Source organism: Puntigrus tetrazona, chromosome 9 (assembly GCF_018831695.1).
Source record: "Puntigrus tetrazona isolate hp1 chromosome 9, ASM1883169v1, whole genome shotgun sequence".
In the NCBI taxonomy this organism is placed as follows: domain Eukaryota; kingdom Metazoa; phylum Chordata; class Actinopteri; order Cypriniformes; family Cyprinidae; genus Puntigrus; species Puntigrus tetrazona.
Window position 1 is genome coordinate 5,631,614 of NC_056707.1, and position 21,908 is coordinate 5,653,521.

General features: G+C 36.9%; 1 protein-coding gene across 1 annotated transcript in view; it reads left to right on the forward strand.

The window, feature by feature from the left end:
- Positions 1 to 21,908, forward strand: part of LOC122351927 (ephrin type-A receptor 3-like) — a 102,949-nt gene that overhangs the window by 2,492 nt on the left and 78,549 nt on the right. Inside the window, 2 exon segments of the mRNA XM_043249347.1 lie at positions 5,917 to 5,981; positions 13,421 to 14,078. Of these exon segments, the coding sequence (XP_043105282.1) occupies positions 5,917 to 5,981; positions 13,421 to 14,078 (723 nt within the window).

Genomic DNA, 21,908 nt, shown 5'->3' on the forward strand with positions numbered 1-21,908 from the left:
TTTATTAGTAATAATATTCCACTATATTACCAAACCCCATCCTTGACCTGGCAAGAAATGACTTTTCTGTCCAGGCTCTTAATTTCTGCTCGGGCTGAAACGGGCCGATGCCTTTTAACCCTTAACATCAGGTCGTAAAAATGTCGTAATAATAATCAAAACTTTAAAGTAAAGCCTTTACTGCATGTAATTAATTTTAATAACCAAATCCGTGTTCAGCGCACCTCTTTGCGACCTTATTCGTGTCTTATTATGCGTGTTTAATGATGATAACGTGTACCTCTGTAAGCCCTTGATATGTTACTTTAATTTAATTGGCCGAAATTATTGAAATACGTTTCAAAGGCTACAGCTGGCGGGATTCTTTTAAAGGACAGTTTAAGTATAGCCTACTAAAAACTCTATTCTACTTAACTATAGCTTACAATATATATAAACAACACCTGCTTCTAATATATATATATATATATATATATATATATATATATATATATATATATATATATATATATATATATATATATATATATATATAAAGAAATAGATAAACTTTTCTGAATATCCAAGTAGCACAGCAGTCTAAAAATATTTTTGACTATTTTTACTGCATTTTTCCTATAGGCTGTGTTTGAAACAAAGTAACTCAAGGCCTACTTACACTGTCCCGTAGATGTATGCAGCATGAAATATCACTTTTTTCCCTCACAAAAAAAAAAAATCTTGTTTATGTTTTTTTCTCTCTTGGGTAATTTATTACTTTTATCATTTTTGAAATACAAATGATGTTCTGTCGAGACTGCCGATTGCAAATAGGGTTGATTCATACTTAAAACGTACAAATTAAACCTCAGATAAAAAAGTTTATTTAATAAACAGTGGTCATTTTCTTAATCAGTGGCAGCGGGTTTTATTTTTTTAATAAACAACACGCGGCGAAAAAAAAAAAAACATGTAATTGATATCTTCTCTTTTTTTTGGATCTGGGCGCGCTGCCTAGTGAAACATACTTCTGTTTAAAGAAGCAAATTAATTTCTCTGCCATTTAGCCCGGGCCTATGTGAGTCACGTTTGTGGTGGGTGAACTTTTAGCCGCCTATATAATGCGTATGGCCTGTCCTGTCGTCCGCATAGGCTTCTCACGAACGCTTGACCACATCCTTACGCGCCGATTTCGACTAAAACAACAGTGTAAAAACATCTCAGGAAATCTTCCTGAAGCCCATCGGGCCCCGGCTCCAGAACACAGCATCTGCCAGAAACATAAACGCAGGCGTTAAACGAATCGCGCGACGCAAACCGGGTTTCCGTTTTCTAACTTGTGGCCAAGATGGCGCCGTAGATCTCTTTTAGTCAGGTGTGACGTCACGGCGCTCTCGTCTCCAGACGGGACGGCCGAGGGAGCTTTTTAGATGCTTAAGGGTGCTTCTTAGGGTGCTTTTAGATCGGCGGCGGTGCTTACGGACGGGTTTGGGACGGAGATGGTGGGCAGAAAAGCTGCCAGCGTTCGGAGGGGCTGAGGCAGACACCCCTAGACTCGTCTGAATTATTCATGGCGTAGAGGTTAATACTTCATTACGGGGCGGAAGCTTCGATCGGGCCGCGGGCTGCTATTGTTTTTCCATTCCAACGTGTTTGTTTTTTGGTTTTTCGTATAGTTGGGTCGGGGGAATTAGCAAACGGCGAGCGCCAAAATCCTGACAGCCCTTGAATCCAAAACCCAAAACGCGGTTCGACTCGCAAGGAAGCCATAAATCATAACTCGCAGGCACCGACCTCTCGGTTTTGGGGGGCGACCCTCGGCGAAGCTGTAGGCCAGCTGCAGGGGAGGATCTAGAGCGGCCGAGAAAAGGGATCAGGGGATGTTTTGGACACACGCGTGTATATCGCGGCCTCTTGTTCTCACTCGAAAATCCTTTGAAAATAATCGACCTAAGTGCGTCTCGTGCAGCCACAGTCAGATTTCAATCTGGTTCTCCTCTGCTCTCCGAGGAGCCCGGCGGTTCTGAGGTGTTCAGGCACCTGACTCTCATCTTAATTCAGTGACTGATTTAATTAAGTACCTGAGAGGTGAAGGGGACGGCGAGGAGAGCAGGCGGCGTGCCGTTCACGGGCCATATGCTTCTCCTAAACCCGTGCAAATCTCATTCAGATCTTAATCGACGGCCGCCACCGCGGGTATGTGTAACGTCGGTGGCTGTTTTCTGTTCGTCTGAAGCACGGCGAGGGCCTGGGAATGACGTGACAAGGAGATTTGAAACACGCTGCATTTTTTCGTGTGCATTTGTTTAGCGTGAGGGTTGTTGCTACACAGCATCTGCTTTTCTTTTAAGAAAATCGTAAATAAAAAAACAGGATTTTATTTTATTTGCGTTTTCACTTTATTTTAAATTTTATATAGTCCTGCATTGTGATTAATTAACTTTTAAAAGCATCAGTGGTATTCAGTGTAGATTGTGTAAATGCAATGCAATATAAGCTGCTATTATATTATATTATATTATATTATATTATATTATATTAATATATAATGTAAAAGTGGAATTGTGATGCCTTTGACGCTAAATACTATACATGCATCAAGTTGAGATATGCATTTAAATTCAAAGGCATCATAATTTCACATTTCTGTTATATTATGAATAACTGATATAGTATAGATAGTGTTTAAATTTATATATATGTATTTATGTTAATTACTCACAATAAGATGCAAAAATGAAACTGATACATTTGAATTGAATTTGTAAGTCGCTTTGGATACAAGATTTTAATTTTAAATGAAATACTATGAAAATACATAGTATTTAAATTAAATGCATACGGTATTTAATGTCAGTTGCTCATAATGTAATGGGAAAGTATGATACAGTACAAAGGCAATGGGGCAGTTTTAACGCAGATTTCTTGTCTTTGTTCAGTTCAGTATCGCGATCTCAATGCAAATAGACGTGTGACGCTGTTACACTTGGAGCTCGTACGTGATTACACCCTAGATTTGTAATAATTAGCGAGTTACTAATTACAGTTGCCTTATACTGAAAGTTGCTTCAGCCGAGTAATTGGTCGTCAGTCACTTAACCCTTACATTCCACGTCGAGATGTTGAATGAAACACGACCACCGTCTCTTTGAAACCGCTGTTAATGCGTGCGATCACGTGCCATGCGCCGATGAAAGGAAGACAATGGCTGGTAGAGCGGGGATGATACATCAGAGCGGCCTGCGGTTGGAACCCTAGATTATTGATTTACCTGTTTGGTCCGGTTGAATGAGACGGCCGTTAGATCAGCTGTTCATAATCAGACCCCTGTTTCGCGCTCGATGCTACACGTCGGGATGACGTCGGCTGTGATTTCCTTCTCTTACAGCCGCAGAACCGGCCTCACCCATGTAGCTTTCTAATTTTATGGTCTCAAATTTCCCCCGGCCGGCTCAATTTGAGACGCGGGCTCGGATCATTGGGAAATTTAAATTGGAAAGCTGGATGCGAGCTGCCATTATCTGACATAAGCAGATAGCTTTATTACAGTTAATAGGGAGCATCTACAGCTTGAGAACGGCCAGCTGTTTGGCTAGCGCTCAGGTGAGCCGGCGGTTTCTGCTGGAACGCCCTTCTCCATATACTGAAAGAAATGCATCAATAAAATGAAAATAAATCCGCTTTTTGTACTAAATGAAAATTTTATTTGAATTGAATCGAATTTAACGAATAGTAAAAGTGCCCGATCGTATGATATTTAGTATAAATGTTATAACGACATTTATTTTTGTTAAATACAGTCTGGTACGTGCTATAACTAAAATCATTCATCTAAGCGTTTCGGTTTTTGTATTCATAGCAGCTAAGCAAATTAAAAAAAAGGTACAAATTAAATATTGAAAATAAAATAAATATTAAATAGATTATTTTGGCTTAAAGTTCACATCAAAATCGCATTAAAATCTGCTTTGTTATCATAGTTTGGATTAAATTAGATTAAATTAAATTGAAATGTAATGTACTAAATATTGTGAATAAGTGATAAATGATACAACTAAACAATGTACATAGGGAATAGGGTGTATATATATATATATATATTTTTTTTTTTATTCTTTATTTTTATTTTTTTTTTTTTAAAAACTAAAATATTTGCATTTGCCCAGTGTTGTTGCTGTTGTTGTTATTATTATTAAAAATGTGTTATTTTAACATTTCAATGACTTTACAATTGCTCTAAAATCCGCAGAAAAATAAATGAGTCAATATTAATGAACGTTGAAGAATCAGTAAGTGTGTCCAAATTTCTGACTGGTGCCAGAAACAAATTTCTTACAGTTAGAAGGTGTGTTGGCCCAGACTCGGACATCATGTCTCTCCTTGTGATAAGAAAACAAATACCGGTAATAAAGTATACATTTCTAGACTCTTCTAGAAAAGAAAGGTTCATGTCATCCACGCCCCATATGTCTGTTTGCGGTTGGTCTGGATGTTTTCTGGCCGTAGCTGTAGGCTGAATGAGTGACACTGCTATTAGCAGGGGCCATAGACGCCATGCTGAGTGGCCCACATGTCAGCTGGGATTATGCGTTTACTGTACGCCTACGGAGGCTTTTGTTCCCTCTCTTTGTGCCCGTAGAAGCCTTGCTCAATCAAACAGGAGTCGTTGTTATGAGAGCAGGAGACACTGAGATGTCAAGAGCTTGTCACGACCTTCCCCGCCGTAGCACGCCACGCAGCCAGCCAGCTTTAATAATGCACTCGCATTTCCTCGCTGTCCTCTCGCATTGTTGTACTTTTCGCTTTCTGTTGGTTTCATGTTGTTTGCTTCATTTTGGTTGGAATTTAGTTGGATTGGACGAGCCTTTGAGTTTCCGTTTAATATAAAAATGAAACTTTCTACACGAACAGAAATAAATACTGAATACAAAGGCAGAGTTAAAAAAGCAATAACATCTGAGGATGGTCAAATATTTATATTGCATAAATTAGAAAAAACATTAATAAGCAAAATAAGGAGAATGAAGGAGAATTAAAGAATGTGTCCTATAAATATATTTGTTTTCAATTTATATTATTTATAAATAAATATATTTTTAAAAAATGTGGTGAAAAAATATTATATTTATAAATATTTTGTTCACCACATTTTATTATATATATATATATATATATATATATATATATATATATATATATATATATATATATATATATACACACACACACACACACATATATGTGTGTGTGTGTATAGTTTTAGTTATTTGTTTTTTTAAATATAGTTCATTCTTCAGTTTTCATATTGACATAGTTATTGTTTCACATATTTATTGTAATTTTAGAACAATAGTAAACAAAAGAAATACAAAACAAACAAAACGCTTAATTTTCTGTGTATGTTTACAGATATAACAGTAAATAACGCGATAATTAGTAACTAACCCTAACTGTAAACTTGTGTTTATTTTTTGTAATTACACAGTAACAACATCACCTTAAATGGGGGTTAAATGTTTAAGAAAACAATCAAGTTCTGGCTGTAATCTTTTATCAGCGCATCGCTTTAATATATCAAATCCTTTCAGACGGTGCTTGTCAGATAAAAGAAACCACCGTGATTTGTTCTCCTCGTTAAAGATGTCTATCAGTGAAATAATACTTTGAAAACGCATGAGAGCAGAGCCGGGTCAGGCGTTGAAGATCCCGTCATGCGCGGGGTTACGAGGGTTGCTTTCCTCTGGACGTTAAAGCTTACTGAGAAATACTGGTTTTGAAGGATGAGTTGGTCGACTCCATTGTTTGTTTAATTGGATTGTGGCATAAAGCAGCGCAGCTGAGTAAATACTGTGTTGATGGGGACGCTCCACACTGACAGTGAGTGAAACCCCACATAAAAGGGCTAACTGCTTATTTGTTTCTCTCTCTTTTCTACAGTTAACCTGTTGGACTCCAAAGCAAGCCAAGGGGAGCTGGGCTGGATATCATCCCCATCCCACGGGGTGAGTGCTGCAGACCTAATCCATATTTCTTTGCGGAAAAGAAGAGAAGAGAGATTTCGTGCTGAGAGGATGTTGCTGGGGAGCCGAAATGTTGTGTGCCGTATTTAGGGCATTTTTTGTTTTGAGTTCACAGCGATTTTGTCATTTCGTGATGAATCGCATGCAAAACAACATATATATGAGTGTACTGTGTTTTTATTAGGCTATATATATATATATATAAATACACACACACATATATATATATATATATATATATATATATATATATATATATATATATATATATATATATATATATATATACATAAAATAAACGATAGGAATATAAATATGTGCATGTAAATAAATGTCAGTATTTTCAAAATGTATGTGTGTGTATTTATATACACGTAATAAATATACACAGTACACATACATGTATTATGTAGATAAAAACGTTTATTTTGGATGCAATTAATCGCGATTAATCGTTTGATAGCACGAATATTTAGGGGTTTGACAAAACTGCATATACATTAACATTAATGGAGTTTAACGGATAAACTTAGAATTGCATTTTAATTTTTAAATAATACATTTGTAAAATTCTCTCTTCTACTCACCAAAGTTGCAGTTATTTAATAATAATAATAATAATAAGAAGAAACAGTAAAAACAGTAATATTATTACAGTTTTAAATAAATATCTGATTATATATATATATATATATATATATATATATATATATATATATATATATATATATATATATATATATATATATATATATATATATAAATAATTTACTCTTGTGATGCAATTTTTATAATAATAATAATAACCATAATTGAGCACTAGTAATAACTGATGCTGATAACTGCACATTTACAGATATTAGAATATCAGAATGATTTCTGAAGGATGATATGACACAGAAGACCGGGGTAATGATGCTGAAAATTCAACTTTATATCACAGGAATGAATTACAACTGAAAATATATGACAGTGTAGAAAAAGTTATTATAATACGTTATCAAATAACTGCAGCCTTGCTAAGCATAAAGGATTTCTTTCACAATCTTAGTTATTCCAAAAGCATTTCAACTGTTTTTATAAAAAAATACAGACAACGTATATTACGATCATAAAAACAAAAATAACAAGAACAAGAATGCTAAGCCCGAAGGTATGTTTTTCATGTCAGTGCAGAACAAGTCAAGGTGCTTTATTTTTGTTGTCAAAACTTCAAGGTCGCAACTTCCGATAAAAACCATGTTTATTTGTCGAGTTTTCGCAGGTATTGGTCTCAAGGGTTACTCGGACCAAACCGTTCTTTAAACTTTATTATGTGTTAAAATGACTTGCTGGCAGTTGCTAAAGGTAATCCAGTAATTTGTTCCATATAGCTGCCAAACCTTGTTTCCCCTCGTTCTCTTTTACTGTTGGCACAGTAAAACACGACGCTTTCCTTTCTCAGAAGCAAGGGAGAAGAAAAAAACACGAAGCGAAAAAAACCAAAAAAGGCCGTTCGCGTCCTACATTAAGTGCTTTTTAATATACAGCGCGTTTGCGGAAAAAACTGAGTAATTGCGCTAATTTGCCAGATTAATTTCTAAACGTTCATAAGTTCAACGGAGAAAGCTGTCGTTAATCTTTACAATAGCCGTAAAGGTGATTTAAAACGAAAAAGGAAATCCCTCGCAGATATGCTCTGGGATTTATTGTGTAGCCGTTGTCGCGATTACGGCGAAGATCGGGTTCTGAAGGTGAATTAACTCTAATTACTCAGGACTTCTCCCTAGTTTGGAGCGATAAGCAGTTTGCCCTGAAAGCTATGCCCTCAAAAATGATTTCAAATAACGTGCCGGCGCAGCGCTGACACTGACGGATGGGCCGCCCGCCTTCTGCCAGTGTAAGCACAAATCGGCCCGGTTAAAGCAAATTAAGAGCTAAAGCCCATCGGACGCTCCCTGTGCGGCCTCGCTCAGATAAGGGCAGTAAATATAAACCGGCCCTGCGCAGACAGCTCTTTAAACACGCAGCGCTGTTTATTACGGCCTCTCCAAATTGCATCAGGCCTCGGCCTGGGATTCATTACCCAAGGCAGTCGGGTTACTCCGCCGCGATCTCCACGCAGTTGTTTTCTGAGCCTCTTTGCTGAGGAGATGCCGATGGGAGCTCGATTGGAGGGCGTTTTTGGGGGTCGGAAGGCCTCGTTTCTCTGAAGCTGCTGCTCGTTTCTCGGGAACTGTGCTAATGGATGTCGAACATTGGCTTGCCGTTGTTTTTATTTCGGTTTAGGATTGTTGAACGAATAGCCGGGTTGAGTTGTTGCTCTGGGAGCATTTGTGGCTGCACCGGATCACAGGACAGAAATATTCTGGGCTGCAAGTATTTTTATCGGTTTGAAATGATTGTCTTTGGTTTGGTAGCAAAACTAGTTTTTGAAGTATGTAGGAATGTCTGTTCATGCTGAATCGATTGGTTTGACTTGAATGAAGTATTGTGGTATGAGTCTTACGTCATGGTTTTTGGATTCATCGTATGTAGTTATTGTTGCATAAATATTCAATTAAAAATAGTGTTTTGTTTTCTTTGTTTTCTGTGAAAATGTGTTGGAAATGCAACACAAATAAATAAATATGAATATGTATATACATTTTTTAATTTATAAATTTGATATGATACTCTTCTGGTTTATACATCTTGCCTTATCTAACAGCTGGTGAAAAAAAAGACACTTTATTAAAATATATATATATATATATATATATATATATATATATATATTTTTTTTTTTTTTTTAATATGCATATATTATATTTTTATATGTTTAAATTGTATATATTTAATTTTCCTGACACTATATTTTAAGCAAACTGTATATAGTGTTTTGTGTGTGTCTGTGTGTGCGCGTGTGTGTATAAATACAGTATATAGACACACACACACACACACTCAACTATAGATAGATAGATTAAACAGACTGTTTTGACTCAGACTTCATCAGTATTTCTTAATAACCTACTTCCTTGTCATATTTCGGCCTCTAAAAACGTGCAGCAGAAGCCAGAAGATCTGCTGCGTCGTGGCATAATCAGCTGAGACAAACCAGGCAGCAAACACAAAATTTTCATTATGCGTTTCCGAAGTCACACTCTGCCAGCGCCTGCAGCGAAACACAATATTTCCAACATGATGCTAAAACTCATTTAGTTTCTCCCCCCTGAAAGGAAACCGTGAAAGGTCTCCAGCTGTACAAAGTGCAGAGAAACCCCCTCTATAAAGGTGGATTAGCACGTCATATGGCCTCAGCGGGGTGAGCGGGCAGCACACAGTGTGTTATGGTTCTTCTGTGGTAAAAGCTGTGATGAAAAGGTATTGACTGATAGGGTACAGTTGTCGTCGTGACCTAGTGCGAGAAATCTTAGATGGTGAAGCACTTGTCATTTCTAGCGTTTCCTGCCGAATTGTGGGAATGGGGCGGGCTCACGTATAAACAGTCTTTTTCGGTTCTCTTCTTGGAGTGATTTGTGTCTTCAATTAAATTTGGGAGGTGTATTTCTTTGTAATATAATATGGGTGAGTTTATGCTTCTTGAACGGTGTTGTTAAAGCTGATTTGAAACTGTAGCTTCTCAAAATACAAGCTGCACATAAATTAAACTAACTTAGTAAGCTACACTTAAGTAGTTCGCAGCACAACAATCAATCAACAAGGAGCTATATACACAAAAAAACTTTCTTTCTTTCACATGTGAAAAAGGACTGTGCTCAATGTGCATTTATAGTGTTCTTTATCACTTTAAAGTAAACTTTAGGAAACAGGCCACTTTAGTTAATTATACTTTTTTAATTATCATTTTGTGGTTGTTTGCTATTTAATATTGCGTTTAAAGTTTACATTTTTACAAAGTTTAGAAAAAATACATTTTTACATTTAGTAAACTGCAATGTAGTCATTATAAATGTGTAATTACAAATATATAAATACAAATATATATATTAATATTTTTATATTTACCATGAAAGCTTGTTCAGTGTCAACAGTGAACTTTAACGATATTTAAAAGTCAATATAAATAATTAAGAAATTAAATATTAAGATGCTTTTAAGTCCTATTTAATTTGGTGAATTACATTCAATATAAATGTAAACTATATTATGCTTACATTTAATCGCGAATGGTGAAATTATGTGTCTGAACACGTTGCATTCAATTTATGGTTAAGTAATTAAAGTTAAAATATATTATTTTCATACTCTTTTTTTTTTTTTTTTTTTTTTTTTTTAAAGTATGCTGAAGTGTACTTCAGAAAAGTACTTATTAACTTGCATTTTGCTACCTTTTTTCTTAACAAATTTGTTTACATGAAGTGATTTCAATTTAACTTCATTTTTTATCGACAGTACCTTTGAGTATCAAATCATTTTGTAATACACTTTCACCAAACCCAGCGATCTAGTGTTTGGCCACTGCTACTGGAAAGCTACTGTTATACTAATTTAGTATTTAGGATGCCATTTTAGTCACTGGCTCCCCAACACTGTTAGCGAGTCCGTTAAATCAACGTTGAATTCATTTAAATGGTTTCCAAAAGTGTCACTTGTACTTTTATTCCACTCGAGCTTCGAACAAAGTGTATCCGCAGCGGTATCCAGCCCTCGGAGCGCAATCGTCTGAACCCAGTCAGAGCTTTGTTTGTGTCAATTAGTACAAATGTGTAGTTGACAGCGAGCAGCCATCTCCTCCAGATACCCATTTCCTTACTAGATCTCCCGTGTACACAAAAATGCGCGCCCTCTCTGGCATCCCGGCGTTCAGACTCTAATGGAGCCCCGGCGAAAAGAATCCGCTCTAATTTCGTCCGTCATAATGAAAAGAGCGAGGTTTGATCGAGAAACCGTGTGCCCCGATTCAGGAAATGTGCGTTTGATGCCAGCCGAAGCCAGCGGTACACGTCAGTCTTCGCTAACTAATGCAATTCCATTGTAATACGAGCGAGAGGAGGATTATGATTTTATTACATATCTGTCTGAAACGTAAGCTCTGCTCCACTTTGTCCACAAGTGCCAGCGAATCTATTAGTTTAAAGTAGCAGTTGGCCTGAGTGTACACAGGAGGGAGTTGGGCCAAATGTACCAACTGCTGATTTCCTGGTTTCTCCGCTGCTTTCCTTGCTGGAGGGGGATTACTATTGTAAAGCGATATTCGGGGAGAAACCTAAAGTCATCTTCGGTCTGCCCGTCGAGTGTAAAGTTGCAAAGCGCAGGGCTGACGTCTCCCGCTGTGGAGAAGGAAATACAGGTCGACGTCCAATCGCTCTTGGAGAAATCGACGCGGCCTTTAGAAGCTGCTGTCCGTATAAAAGACATATCCAGACAGGGCTTTTACGGTTTTTCCCTCTCTATAACCGGGTGGTATGTGTTATAAAGCAAAGTTATTTGAAAGAGATTGGCTCGGCCTGCGTTGATGTCATTCGTGGCAGCAGACGGTCCATGTAATGCGCTATTCTCAAGTGTGTGTGATTTACACATCGTATATGACGTTTCATTTACTTTGGCAGCCGTGGTTTCAGTGCAGTCTTTCTCGATCCAGTTTGATAATGCGGGACAGCCCAGGCACCTGGACTTCATTTGAAGCTACGCTGGCGAACCCGAGTAAATAACTCGCAAAAAGCAGCCGAGACAAATGACCGGCTGAAAACTCCACTGATTTATTCCAATTTGCATCATATTTGTTCACTTTGCGAGTTCGTACGCGCAATATCAGAAGCAGATTTTATTGTGCCGTAATCATAAAACCTCATAGATCCACGGATTTATACAGATTTGGGAAGCATGTCATTCATATGATGCTGTACTGCTTTTTTCCTGTTTGTTTGTTAAACGAGTTGGGTAATTTAATAATGCTTTCTGCTAGCAGTTTAAGTCCATTGCCCTCAGGTCTGTTTAACACATTTTATCACGTTTAAATCCATTCTTCAGAATTTCAGTGGCTTTCTCTTAATCAGCTTAAATGTGAAAAAAACATTAATTGGACTAGCTACTGCTTAACTGAGCTAGCTGAAAAAGTGTTGAAATAAAAATAATGGCCTGAAAGAAAATTCACATATTGTATAAATTCATGTTATTAAAAATCCATCCATGCACGTTACAGTTCCTTAAAAAAAAGCCCTGCCTTTATCTTAAAAATGTAAATATCTGGGTGAGATATCAAACCAGATGACAAATTCACATGACTTCTTTGATTTTTTTTTTTTTTTAAATCATGTACAATATTCACATACATACATAAAAACAATAACCTTAAAAAACAATAAAAATCATTCTGATCCCAAATCATTCTGATTTTCATGGTAAGTATTCTACAAAAAAATGTATGCAAAATACCCTGCAATTGTAACTTTATTATACTAAACTCATTTATGTGAAGTCTGCTAAATTGGAACAACTCTTTTTGTTGTACTTATTGCACTTTAATTGTGTGGAAGCGGTGCTGAAGCTCAACCAAATATAGACTGAAATATATTTGGCTGTGCTAAAGTGGAACTATTGCAATCTTCATCAATAGTGACATTAAAACACATTTAAGACTTAATGTTAAGAAATGTGAGATGTACACAAGTAGTACTTCAGACAAAGTTTGATTATAATTTTTTGATCAGTGAGTCTCAAGCGATAAATCAGTAATCAGATATGTTAATAGATTTGAACAATAACAAATTACTTTTTTACTAGTGTAATTATGCAATATCCCAAAATGTTCGTTAAAATATATGAAGGGAACTCCAGCTGTCAGTTAAACAATTTAGCTTTACTTCCAAAAAGGATGTATATCTAAACAATAAGATGCAAAACAATATATTAAATGCTTGAGATCTTAACAACGTGCTGAAAAAAAGCTCCTTTTGGGCTGTTTCATTAAGCACCCTCGCAGTTGAAACACAAATAGGCAATTCTTCAGTCTGAGGGCACACTTGTTCCGCCGGGTAATGAACAGCTCACAGCCACTCCAGAGGCCTTGTCTCACTCAGCCAAGGGCTTTTATAAACTTCAGCTTGATGGAGAGCCATATAGTACTCCATTATTGTAATAGAAAACACTGCCTCTCAGTTCATCATTTATTTTGCTTTGTATACGTTAAACCTCAAGACTTCTGGACGCATTGTGGCTTCGGACACCCTTAGTGACAAAACGAAATGATTTGTCAGGCTCCCTTTACAAGAGAGAGAACGCGGAGTGGAGGGCCTCGTTAATTATGTCCCACATTAATTATCCGAACAGGGGAGATATTAATTCGAAACGATTCATTATTCCAAATGTGTTTGAGAAATAAATAACCTCGCCTCTCAGGTGTTTTACATTCGTCTCGGCTTCGATGAAATGCAAGGGTACAGTAGCCGTCGGTTTCTCTCGGAATAGATTTGATTAACTTCTTTCTCTTTTTGCAGTGGGAGGAAATTAGCGGCGTGGATGAACACTACACACCCATCCGGACCTTCCAGGTGTGCAACGTGATGGAATACAGCCAGAACAACTGGTTGAGGACCAACTGGATTCCTCGCAACTCTGCGCAGAAGATCTATGTGGAGCTCAAGTTTACCCTGAGAGACTGCAACAGTATTCCCATGGTCCTGACCTGCAAAGAGACGTTCAACTTGCACTACCTGGAGACTGATGAAGACCAGGGAAGTAAGTTTCGCGAGCACCAGTTCTCCAAAATAGACACCATCGCCGCCGATGAGAGCTTTACTCAGATGGACCTGGGCGACCGTATCTTGAAGTTAAACACAGAGGTCCGTGAAGTGGGGCCCATGACTAAGAAGGGCTTTTACCTGGCTTTCCAGGACGTGGGAGCCTGCGTGGCCCTAGTTTCTGTGCGGGTCTACTTTAAAAAATGCCCTTTCACGGTGAGGAACCTGGCTATGTTTCCCGATACGGTTCCCACGGACTCTCAGTCACTCGTGGAGGTTAGAGGCTCATGCGTCAACAATTCCAGAGAGGAGGATCCGCCAAAAATGTACTGCAGTACCGAGGGAGAGTGGCTGGTGCCTATTGGGAAATGTCTCTGCAACATAGGATACGAAGAACGGGGAGTCGCTTGCCAAGGTAGAGCTTTTCTCTCACACGCACACTTTTCTCCTTACAGTGCCTTTTTCATTTCACGGCCCATTTTCTTCCTTTCATCAGCGTAATGTACTAGCACCAGACAGCGGCTCTAAATGGGACAGCTGAGTGTGTCCCTGGAATACCGTTCATTTGTTTATGCTGTTCATTGTCTGTAATGTTTCTAAACTCCATAGTGAGTTGAGTATCTGTCCCGCGATCAGAGCGCAAATGGATTCTTCCCAGATACGGACGCACCTCTGATCTGTCAGCCGTGCTTTGGAGGAAGCAATATGAGAGTCTTGTGTAAGCCAGGACAGAGGAGATCTGTGGTGCAGACCCCCTTAAAGGGCAGCTTGAAGCAGTTAAGCTTGTGAAACACTTCTCTGCATCACCTCATCAGACGCACAAATAGATGTAAGATAGTCATTGAAGAGGGATAAGTGTGTGCGTTGTGTGTGTGTTTGATGTGAAGCATATGAGACTTTTGCTGCTTTGTGGGCATTTTTAGTCTAAAAACACAGATCCTCCTCATATGGACTCATATTTAAACATTTTAAATGGATGAAAAGAGAAACTTTCTGCAATTTTTCTTTGTCTTGCATTGCTTTCAGTATATTGTAGTTGTGATGCTAGAGTTTTGGGTGTAAATCGCAAGGAAAATACCTGTGGAAATATTGTACCGTTAGATGTACAACATCTTATCCTTGGGTCAGTACTCTTACTTAGGTTTAACTATACACCTTTTAAAAGTTCTTAGTAGTAAGCTAAGGTACTATGGTGCATTCCTTCAGTGAATATCTTGAGGTAATACCCATGTAGTTGCTAGGGATTCTGGCCCCTTGTGCAGAATTTACACTGGGGCCTCCTGAAAATCACGTTCAGTGATGAAAGGCCCTTAGTTGGGTCCTATGCACTTTGGACCCTTTTGCCCCATAGTAGCTGTGCCTTGGGTGCTACTCTAAGGTACTAATATGCTACTTTAGTGGTAGATAAGGCACAAAGTTGTCTTTTAAGGTCAATGACCAGTTGTTGTACCTCTAAAAAAGCTCTTGACTGCCCGGGTCCTGCAGAGTTTGCTTCAACTTGCTGCAATGCCTCTGTTTGGAAGACCTTGTTTAGATGGTCCAAAGGTAACTTCAAAATTTATATATTTTTTAACTTACGTTTGGCTCCATTTGGGCTTCTGTTTTAATTTTTGAGTTTAAGAATACATCCTTAGTGTCCCATAAGGCCGTATTTGGGTCAAAACTGTACAACTTTTGCATCACTGATGTGAGTGCCGTAGTTTTAGGGTTAAGCGTTTGTCCCTTTCACCGTTCAAATTTACAAGCACAAAACCACTTTGGCATTTTGTCTGTCACCGATTCATTGAAGGAATGCAGAGCTTCTCTCAAAGAAAATGCATTCAGAGGGAAGAAGTCATGAGAATCTGTCAGGAACATGTTTAGGAATGGGAATGCAATCAATAGCGGTTTAGTCCCACAAGTTAGACTGTTTTGCATTTTGCAACAGTTGTGAACTCTACTGTACTTCATGTATTCACTTGAGGCCACCTTTTCAAACAGACTTGAGGGCAAATTTGGAAATCTGTTTTCACCCCAAAAAGCACAAAGGCTTTAGCGTGAAAGCGCTCTGAGAACATTTTGTCTGGTGTGTAAATGTGTACTGTAGGTTGAGGAGCTGATAATAGATTGGCTGGCAGCTGGTTTGAGCGCTTCAGTCCTGCCCATGGTATTATTCGAGTTAAGCCGTCTCCCTGGAGAAATCACTTCTGCTCTTCATAAAATGCTCTGTGTCTATCCTCGACTACCCAGAGATGTTTAAGAATTTCCCCATGCTTTCTGTCCAGCTGTACTCGTCTTGATGCGTTCAGTTGGATGTCTGTGTTTGTGTGTGTATTTATGTGACTGTTATGGAACACTATATGTGGAACAGCTGCAAAATGGGTCATGAGGGTGTTTACATCAAGATGCATCTGAAACTTGCATGCCATCGGCAAAGTGATGAGAAAAACAAGACCACACTACAGTTTTTGCAGCTCTTAAAAAAGTAGTGTATGCCGTTATTCCTGAGATTTTATCTCTTGTTCTAATGTTGCGTGATGCAGTCTTTGTAATCCGATCATCGAGGGTCTATCACTTTTTTGACCTTTTGCTTAATTTATTTTCGATAATACCTGTTAAAGGTAAATAATAATACAGTATATAAACTTAGAACTGACTAAACATCTTCTGCTAGCCCACCAGATGCCCTCAATTCCACAATATATCTAATGTAGCGCCACATTTTAACAATTAAGTATCAGAAATCATAATAATATCCCTGCCAACACAACAGTGTATATTTTAACATTTACTGTAGTATAGTTTAAAATTCCCTCATCTTATCTAAGTGCAGTAGTTCAGTTAGTCTTTTAACTCAATGATAAGTAATATTTAAATGTATGATAATAAAATACTTTATTTAATACTTAAGTCGAATTCTCAGTATTAACTAGCATTCATATTTCTACAATATTGCCTCTTATTAGTAGTTGTAAAACACATTATATATATATATATATATATATATATATATATATATATATATATATATACTATATGACTTAACTAACTTTTCTAGGAAATTCCTCTTTTTAAAGTTGCTCATTAATATGCTAAAGCAGACACTGTTTCTCTCCTAATTCCTCATGCATCAAATGTGATTTATATGAAACACATGTGATTTTGGCGTTTCTCCTTTTACCCCATGAGTGGAATGAAACGTGGAATCAGCCAAACACACGGTGAAACTGAATACAAATGCTGATGTCTGAGACCTGACCATACATTTCAAATAGTTGTGCATGGTCATGCATTTTTGCTGGCTAGTTTTCTAGCCTGTGGTTTGGCAGGAGTCGCGTAGAACTGATGTCTCTGAAGGTGACTGCTCCATACAATTTATCAATCCAAACACCCATTTGTGGCGTGTAGAACCAGACGCCTGTCAAGTGATTCAGTGTGTCTCTGGGATGTAACTGATAATGACAGGGCAACGGGAGGGCTTGATAAGTACGTGAATGAGTGAGTGAATGTACGAGTTACTGAGTGAGTGGATGAGAGATGTAATGAAAGAGCGAGTAAATAAGTGACTGAGTAATGAGTGAATTAGTGTGGGATTTGAATGATATTGAATGAGTTACTGACTGAAAGAAGAAGTGAGTCAGGGTTATTGTTAAGTATACTTATTAAAACATTTAAATAAAGGTTATATAAAATAAAAAAATTAAATTAAATTAAAATAAAAAAATAAAAAATATATCATGGACAATAGTAAAATAAGTTAAAGTACTAAAACTACTAATTGTAAATAATTAAAAAGTTGGACTACACTAGAGATAAATGTGACATGAAAAGATATTAAACATAAATGCAGTAGGAACATTAAAATAACCACAAAACGAAAAGTACCAAAAATGCACCTAAAAAATTATAAATAAAATGGCGATTGAAAGATAACTTAAATTATAACTGAATCTATCATTAAACATAAACAGTAATATAATAAAATAGAAATAGCAAAAGCATATAACAAAACTACTACTCAAAAAAAAAAAAAAAAAAAAAAAAAATATATATATATATATATATATATATATATATATATATATATATATATATACATACATGTGTGTGTGTGTGTGTGTGTGTGTGTGTGTGTGTGTGTGTGTGTAAAATGCAAAGTAACATAAATATTGGCACTAAAATAACAAATGTACTAAAATGAACCTAAATAATGAAAATAATACCTAAAACTATAACTGAAATAAACATTAAACATAAATAGTAATATTAAAATATATAAACAATTAAATACAATAAACTTAAATTATCTAAAAAAAATATGATATGAATATAATAATATTAAAATAACATAATGGCCTACTAAAATAATCTTAAAAAACAAATTTAATAAGCAATACATTAATAGAAGCTATAATTAGTGATTAATTGATCGATGGTTCGACTGATTAATTGAAGATTGATTGATCGATGAGTCAGTGAGTGAATAAATGAAAAAGTGAATGAATAAATGATTCTCTGCATCATTTTTGTTCACTTAATGAGTATGTTTTAGTTTTATTTTAGTATCTCATGAATACACGTCAATCGCTCCTTCTCCCGATCACGTCAACGAGCTTTGCATTAAGAGCGTGATTCCTCATGTCCGTCGTGTTCTGTTTTCCGAAGAGTTGTGTGAATGTTTGGATGTATTTGACAATCTCTTATTAGTTTCAGTGCAGCCTAATGGACACTAATAAGGGCTTATATTACCAGAGCGTGACAGCTGCTGCGTCGCACACTCATGTGCAGGAGAGGGGTCTAAGTCACAAATCTCTCGGCAGGCCCGCTGTGCTAACGGATTGATTACGGCAGGGAGCCCGAGTGTGACTCTGACAGAGATATTTTGAGGTGTGCAGACCTCCATTTCAACACTTCAAGCGTGGATGAGTCATATAGCGGGTTTTGATGCTTCACTGAGGGAGCGCCTCTTCCATAATTAATGGCCTTTTGTCTTTGCGGAGTTCAACTGCTGCATGCGGTTCATGGATAATGCCTTTGTAAATGTTTGGATTGAGAAGTTTCATTTGAGACGCACTTTTAGGCGTTTGGTTACAATATCTGAAGCAGTTCGTCTAAGAACAAGAAAACAAGGATTTAGAATGAGACCGGGATGGTTTTAAGGTTTTGTATTAAAAAAGAAAATGTGTATCAGCACAATTAGGGTTATACGAATAAATCGAAGTAAATACAATTTGGTGCGGTTATCAAATCACAAAGTAATTAAGTATATATATATGCAGTTTCATTAAATATAATTAAATATATATCACCGCAACAACAGTTGCAATAATTTTATTTTATTTTATTTTATTTTATTTTATTTTTTGGCATTTATATTCATAGTAAAAAAAATTGATGGGTTTTAAAAAACATTTTCATTGAGTTTTTATTTGATTTATTTAACTTACTACAGAGTTTGTCGTGCATTTTTGCATAAAGAGGAATAAATGAAACTAGTATCAGATTCAGATCACATTTTCAGTTTACGTGAACTGGTCCAAAAAATATATAATATAAAATATAGCAGGCACAAAGCGGGGGCAACTTACACTGACGGGCAAATATATTGTTTAAAGTACCGTATTTTCCATTTATTAAAACATGTTAGTAATGCAATAAAATAATGTGAGTAAACATTATTATGAATTGCTATTTTGGTTTACATGAATGAAAGTCATCGTGTTTATTTAATGAAAAGCGGCACAGAAAACGTGACAAGATTAGATTTTAATTGTATTTTTTTTCCCATGGCTGCTCGGATTAAAATGTTCTAAAGTAAATACATAATCAAACTCATGAATATGTAAGAGAAGTGTTACTACTACGGCATATATCGGCTGGCCCTGAAAGAACGTGAGAAGCTTAATGTGCCTGTATTATTTTTAAAGGGATTGCTCTCTAAATGCAAATGAAGCGAAGACGAAAACGCGTGTGCGGGGCTGCGCCTGTGCGGGAATGACTGCCATCTTGTGTGTTAATATGTGTGAACTTGTGTCGAGAAGTGCTATATTTCCCACAGATGATACGAAGGTGACTTTAATTATCAGCGTCAGTAGAGCCGCAGACCGAGAGGTGATCCTTAAGTGGATTTTCGCATGTTCATTATCGCTAACTCCACTGTAACTCTGTCAGCTCCACGAGTGGGGAAATATCGCGCCGCATCGTAACCTCTGTGTTGTTTTTTTCGCCGTGTAGTTCTGCCGTATGGCTGCGCGGTTCGGTTAAATTGGAAAATCGCGTCCCATTATCGTAATGAAACGGAGCGAGTCGACGACCCAAAATCTGTGTGAAATTCTTCTAACCATAATTTGATCTTAAAACAGCAAATAAAAGGAGTATTTTGAGCCGGATGTCTGTCTGTTTTGCGAAGCTTCCCATGTTCGCAGCTGCCACGGGGCTCCTTTGAGAGTGCCAATGGTTTACATTCCGGCTGGATTTACCAAGATATACAATCCCTGTGCTCGCTATCCCTGATTAGTTATCAGATCTTATTAATGCGGCGGCAGAAAGTGCAATGGGTTATTTTAACAAGATGGAAACCTCCGAGCCAAAAGCTGGATTTAATACAGCCCGACGGACGCTATTCTTGGTTTTTAAGGCAGATTTTAGTGATGCACCACCTAAAAGCGGCTCAACATCTGTTCTGGTGTAGTTCTACTGGTGTCCCTCACACACACAAAAATAAATAATAAATTAAAAAATCCTTCGAGCTTCTGTTTATAATTGTTCAAATCTGCAGTTTTTTTCTTTTCTTTTTTCTTCATTTTTTTTTTATATATATATAATATATGCGTAAGTGCTGGGTATATTTCATATTATGTCCATAGAAAGCATTTTAAAAGTGAGTAGAGTGTCTGCTTTTAGGGTTTTAAAAAAGTTTTTGGAGGATAAAATTTCTAAATTCGATTGAAATAATGTTGAAATGGCATTCAGTGTAACGCAATGTTTACGAAAAAAATGTAATTGAATTAAACAGCATGCTTATTCAGACTTGTGCATATTAAAATAATAAAGAATATGTATCAAAGTATATTTAATTGCATTGTGTTTAAAATGAGTAAAAAAAATCTAGGATAGTGGAAAATTTTAAAAATGTAGAATTAGTTTTTCCTTAAAATATATATATATATATATATATATATATATATATATATATATATATATATATATATATATATATATCCTTTAATGTATCATAAATAGATTTTTATTGTAAATATGCCTGACAGGATTTGTTAAACTTATATTTTATATACGAATATTATATTTTAGTGGGTACATTTTGTAAATCAGGGAAAAATGTATGATATTTATTTTACTCTTAGAAAGGCTAAAACAAAATTGCAATTTAAAGAGAAAAAAAAAATGTTTGGGGAAAAACGACAACAATTTAAACGCTTATTGTTTTCATGATTAAACCCTTTTTCACCTTTGATCCAAATAAATGTATATCACAAAAACATTTATTTTGGATGTGATTAATCCCCATTAATCGTTGATGGATATATAGACAGACTCTTAGCAGACAGTCCAACAAAAGCGTTTTGAAATGCACTCTTAAAGACAGTGGATTTGTTAGAAAAGCCGGTCTTTGATGACTATAGCAGCGGTGCTTTAAAGGAGACGAATTTATAGACTGTTTGCTCGGTTCCGCGCAGGATTTGAGAAAGGGGTTGTGTTGTTCGTGTGTTCTGAGTCTTGAGTTTCCTTTGAGTTGCCGGTGGTGATAATGAGGCTGAGTTTTGCAATACCCAAAGCATGAGGCTCGGATGGGGAACGCGTTCGCTTGCCCGGCTTTGTTTCAAATCACAGCAGCAGGACAGCTCATTAATTTTATGCACTGATTGCTGAGACTGAAAGTCCCCGAAGAGCGCTCAGTCAGTTCGGATAGTTTGCGCTCACCTCGACGGACAATTAAAAACACTCCTGAAAAAGCTTAATGCGGCGGCGAGGCCTCCTTCAAGGGTCGTGCTCTCTCGCTCAAGCAGATGATGGGACTTTAATAGATCGTCATCTGTGCGCATTTCTCATTTCGCTGCACAATTAGTGCGCGGTAGTATCGGGAGGCCGTTGTTTTTTCTGGCTGCCGGATCAAAGACTGGTTGGCGATCCCATCCGCGGCGCTCAGGATGACTGATATCGTAGAAGGACTCCTATAATTATCCCATGTTACAGGTACTTTTGAGATCTCCAGTCACCACTTTGTCATCCACATTAGCTACTGTAG